This window comes from Elaeis guineensis, chromosome 8, assembly GCF_000442705.2.
Source record: "Elaeis guineensis isolate ETL-2024a chromosome 8, EG11, whole genome shotgun sequence".
NCBI classification, from domain to species: domain Eukaryota; kingdom Viridiplantae; phylum Streptophyta; class Magnoliopsida; order Arecales; family Arecaceae; genus Elaeis; species Elaeis guineensis.
Window position 1 is genome coordinate 134,703,797 of NC_026000.2, and position 5,297 is coordinate 134,709,093.

Sequence of the window (5,297 nt, forward strand, 5' to 3'; positions counted from 1 at the left end):
ATCTAGATTTAAGATAAATCTCTAATAATATATTTTTATGATGGTTGTAATAAAGTTAAATTTTATGTCATTATAGTAGAGAGAACATTTTTCATTACTGATTGAGACACCGTCTTCAGTGGATAAGGCATATTATAGAAGAATATCACACAGACTTGATTCCTAACTCATTTGGGAGTGCTCATGAAATTTCCTTTATCTCGAATATTTGGAGTTAGGTATAAAAAATCAAGATGCTGTTTCTGGACGATTCTTCTTTTTCTTTTGGTGGCAATCAGGCTGTTTCTGTAGATCAGGATTGCATCAGACTTCTTCGTATAAGTTTTATCGTCGTATGAGCTAATACTGCTTCCCGTCGTGTCTATTGCGCAGCCGTTAATAGGGTCGGTCCGGCGTTACAAATCAGATCTCATTGTGGATGCAAACTATGCTGTCTCAAATACGCTAAGGCTCTATAGACAACTTGCCGTAAAGGCTATTAGAAATGTTCTCATATCTAATTTTCTCTCTTATCGCAGTCCAATTCTGCTGCCAGTCTACCTCACAGGAACTTTCTCGGAACCTTCGTCCTATAGCGACAGGAGCGCGTTATGTTGAGTATGTCAACTGAAACAGCCGTTGAGTACGGTAGAAGACATATTGAAAGTCTGTTGGCCAGTCTATATAACTTGGGAAATCCCAAGCTAAGCTTCTAAACTCGCAAAGCTTCCTCACCTTCAATCCTCTCTTCCTTCCTCCTTCCAATAAGGGGAACAACCATGCTGGAGTTGAGAAACCTTCTCTCTCACCCACCTTTTTGAACCAATTGTCTTCTCAAGTGGCGTTGCATGCGCATTGGCCTGCAAAAGTGCTGAATACCATTTCTCAGTTCTCACCATGTTGTACTCCCTGATATGCGGCCATGAACTCCAATTACTAACGAAACACAAAAGCAAACAATAGGTGAACTTCCCAACTCTCTCCTTTTCTTTTTTGTTATCTATAACTAGCTATCATCCTTTCTCTAGTTAAGCCCTATATCCTCCAGTCTTGTAGTCTACTGAACTCCTACCATTCCTCTGAATGGCAGGTTTACGAAACTATCCCGGTCATAACCTTCCACCAAATTCCCTCGCTTCTCGCACTATGTGCCGCTCATTTGTCGATGTCATGAGATTTAATCACAATCCACTCTCGAATAAACGCCTCTTTTTAATCTCCACGGAACAATCCTCCCTCCATAGATTCACCAGCTCCATAGCTTCTGCCCACTTCTTGGGTCTGTGAGCTTGTGGCCATCCAATTTCTAGCCGAAGGAAACATTGGTAGCCAATTTCTACGTTCAAACATGAAGTCAGAAGCAGTAGCCTCCACCAGCTCCACAGCACCTCAGAAGAAAGAGTGGTCCCTTGTCAGTTGGGCGAGCTGCATCCTGGGGCCACCCAAGAAGGAGAAGCCTGAGAAGGCGAAGCCCATTGGGCCTCCGAAGGCATCTCGGATGCTGTCGGCTGGGCCGAGAACCCCGGAGTTGGAGAGGGTCTTCCGCTACTTTGACAGCAACGACGATGGCAACATTTCCCCGGCGGAACTCCAGAGATGCATGCGGACGATCGGTGAAGAGCTCTCACTGGAGGATGCGGCGGCCCTCGTGGAGTCCACCGATTCCGATGGTGATGGGCTGTTGGGCTTCGACGATTTTGTCAAGTTGTTGGGCCCTGAGGGAGAGGAGGAGAAAGGGAGGCATTTGAGGGAGGCTTTCCGGGTGTACGAGATGGACGACCAGGAGTGCATCACACCCACCAGCCTCAAGAGGGCACTTGGCAAGCTTGGAGTGTCCAAAACAATCGAGGACTGCATGATCATGATTCATCGGTTTGATATCAATGGGGATGGTGTGATCAGCTTTGATGAGTTCAGGATCATGATGCTATGACCGCAAGGCCATGGTCTTGTTCCAAGGCACCCAAGCTGGTACATATGTGCATGTCGTGTGGTCTGTGGACTGGTGACGTAGCACTGCACCTACCATGGTAATTACTCCGGACTCGTCTGGTTCGTAGAAGAATTTTATCGTATCAAAATATTTTTCCTTGAGAAGCTAATGCCTAGTTATATAATTTCTGAAAAAATAATTTTTGCATACTTCGATGATCATAGAAAAGTGGCATAAAAAATATTTTTTTTATAATAATTTATAGTTAGTTGAGTATTATTTTTTTGTAAAAAACTATGTAAAAAAAGTTCGAATGACACCATTCAAAGAACTGCCAGTGTACTGTCTGGTCTCCCAGGAGGGATGCATGCCAAGCGGACATTGAAAATTCCTCGGATCCACGTAATGCTGGCTTGGTAATTCAATATTCCTTGGATCTTCTTTGCTTCACCAAAAAGTTCAAAATGCTTTATACGAAGTACCTCAAGATAGAAGTTGAATGAAAAAATTATTCAAGCGTTTTGGATTCTGGAGGATCATTTTACCACAGACTCAAAGTTAACTTTCTTGACATGCACAGTGAAAAAGGTAAAGACGTGTATATATATTGTTATAGCAAGCACAAATATAGGGCACACACAGATTCGTACAATCACACAAAATAGAGAAGAGAAAGAAAAACAAACACAGGATTTACGTGGTTCGGCTGAAAAGTCTACGTCCACGGGCAAGACACGAGAGAAAAATTCCACTATGATGAAAAGAGAGATACAATCACTCCAGGACTCTCCAAACCCTAGCCGCACTTTGATTTCCCAAACCTCTCACAAAAACTGCCGAGATTGGCAGAAAATACAATATTTATACTGGTCCGTACCGCGGGGGGCGTTGCCCCCCGCACCCCCCAATGAGGTCAGTGGTGGGCTTCGGGCATGGGCCTATCGGCCCATGCCCTCCGCTACCACCACAGACCTCCCAAAATATTTCATTCAGGTCGCAACGCGGGCTTTTCAGATTGGGTCATAATTCGAGCCCATAAAAGATATCCAAAATTCAAGCCACATTAACATATATATATATTTTTTGATACAAATGGAGCTCAAAAAGTTAGAATATAAAATATTTTTCAGAGCCCAAAACAATCGTCGCCTTGACATCATATTTAGTCTCCAGTATACATGATAACAAAGGAGACAACCCAATCTCCAGCACTATTTGTCTCTTGAAAAATATGCTGAGCAGTCGTCGTGGTAGAATGACGAAAGGACCTTCAGATGTCACAGAAGATCGGATCGGATAAATATCCAGATGCTTCACCTCCTCTCGAATCCAACCGATGATTGTGGTGGAGTTATTCTCAATGAAAATCCTTTTTGCCCGTGGCTCTTTCCTCATGCAGATGATGTATGCCCAGTAGCACGAAGCTCCGCTTTGGAGATGGATGGATCAAAAAGATGTGAACCTCCCGTCGCCAACAACCTAACATCCAGATTCTAGATGACATAGTCCGAACGTCGGTGCCATCTCTGACACTGCTATTGAAGTTGATCTTAATAAATTTTGAAGGAGGGGGCTCTTAGAAAATCAACAGAATCCTTTGAGTCACTGCAGGCACTACAAGAGAGTCTTCGGAACTCGGGGTGACAAGGCTCGTGCCAGTAATGTCTAAGCGACAGTACTCTGCAGCTAAGCAACATGCTCTCTCAAGTACTCAATGCATAGGCACAATCTTGGCATAGAAAATCAAGCTGTTTCTAAACAGTTAAATTTGGTAAGCGACGTGCGCCATCCTGTCGCCCTAGGATGAACCCTTGATCGTGCTCTAATGGATCGCATCTAGGAAGGGAGGAAGCGAAGGAGCACTGATCGTCCCTTATGACTGACCACCTGCTATCCTTCAGATCAAACTCACCCTTGGACTGTAAAGGAGTGCATGCTCAGTCGACTCGTCTTTTAGTTTGCAGATTGGGCAGACAGTTGGATGCTCCATACCTTTATCCTTGAGAAGTGTTTGAGTTGAGAGTCGATCTTAGGCGACCTTCCAAAGAGAAGAGTCTGATCCTGAGATGGACAGTCACTCTCCAGATTCAAACTGCCTTGATTCTCTTGTCTGGTATTGGCTTACTTATCTCAGTGAGATCTCTGACAGAAATCTTAGAGCAGCAAGACCGACCCCACACCCTCAAGCCTGGCTTCGATAGATAGGAATTGGGATAGTAAGAATTCTGTTAGCAAGTTGACTTCCAAAGAAATAGATGATGTCCTAAGCCCTCCAATCCTTGCCATCAGCAGTGATCAAACAAACTCGTAGGTGGTCGTCTATCTCTATACTGATGTAGGCCGGCCAACGATAGAGAGACAAACTGAAAATCCAAGCATTCTGACTCACATCAACTGAAGTTCTGTCTCCAAGCAGCCACCTGACCTAGGCCACTACTATTGGGGCGTGAGTACAAATCTCCCTCCAGATGAATAACAGTCGGGATCAATCCGAATATGAGACCCTCAGCTCCAAGTTTCATATCAAGCCCTCATCATCCTGCTCCACAAGCAATTAGATTGGGTGAGGAGTCTGGTTGCATGTCTGGAAATCATAGTCTCCATCCTGACTAGCAAAAATTGGATCCCAAGGTCTCCATCCTGCATAAGCTGGTAGACCACGTCCCAGGAAAGCTAGCAACTTATCCAGTCATAGACCCGCTCCATATCTAGCTTGATTGCCATCAGGCTCCAATGAATAGGTGCATGCCATAGATCATGCATAAACTCTTGGATGAGCAAGATAGATGTTTTTTTTAAGTGAAAGAATATGTCCGAATCTAAAAGCATAAAAGGATACTGTGATCATAAAGAAAACAACTAAACATAAAGATATAGAACTAAACGGCTGATTAGATGACTGAAAATAGTCTTTCTACTTGGTGCATTATATTTATATAATGAACAATATCATATGATTTACGTATGCAAAATCATTCACCTCCAGAGTTTTCACATTCAAATTACGTTCCAACCTTTTGCCACTTAATTATATCCCATCATGGCTAATCACAAGTTTGCGAGTTGTAGCATGATCCCGATGTTCACACAGCCATATGCTCTAAAGTACATAGAACAAATAAGAAATGGAAAGCAAACAATGCAACAACAATAAAAATATAATTAAAAAAATATGACCAACCAGAAAAACGTGGGCAGAAAGCAACAGTGTGAGATATTTCTGATAAGAGTGAAAAAAAAACTGTCTTTCACTAAAAGGTTTCCTCTATTTGGATGATGCATGAATTTGATTAGTAGAGAGAGAATCAAATGAATTTTCATGATTTTGATAAATGTGAGAGAGAATCAAAATAAATTTTCAGCACATAGATGGCTAATTTATAGA

General features: G+C 42.8%; 1 protein-coding gene across 1 annotated transcript; it reads left to right on the forward strand.

The window, feature by feature from the left end:
- Positions 1-670: 670 nt before the first annotated feature.
- LOC140851134 (putative calcium-binding protein CML19) lies at positions 671-2,167 on the forward strand. Its single transcript, XM_073242687.1, has 2 exons — positions 671-942; positions 1,070-2,167. Exon 2 carries the CDS (start codon positions 1,328-1,330, stop codon positions 1,910-1,912), a length of 585 nt encoding a protein of 194 aa, XP_073098788.1. The 5' UTR covers positions 671-942; positions 1,070-1,327; the 3' UTR covers positions 1,913-2,167.
- The last annotated feature ends 3,130 nt before the right edge of the window (positions 2,168-5,297 follow it).

Excerpts from the sequence above, each read along its gene's own strand:
- LOC140851134 (XM_073242687.1), top strand. The coding sequence starts at position 1,328 with ATGAAGTCAGAAGCAGTAGCCTCCACCAGCTCCACAGCACCTCAGAAG.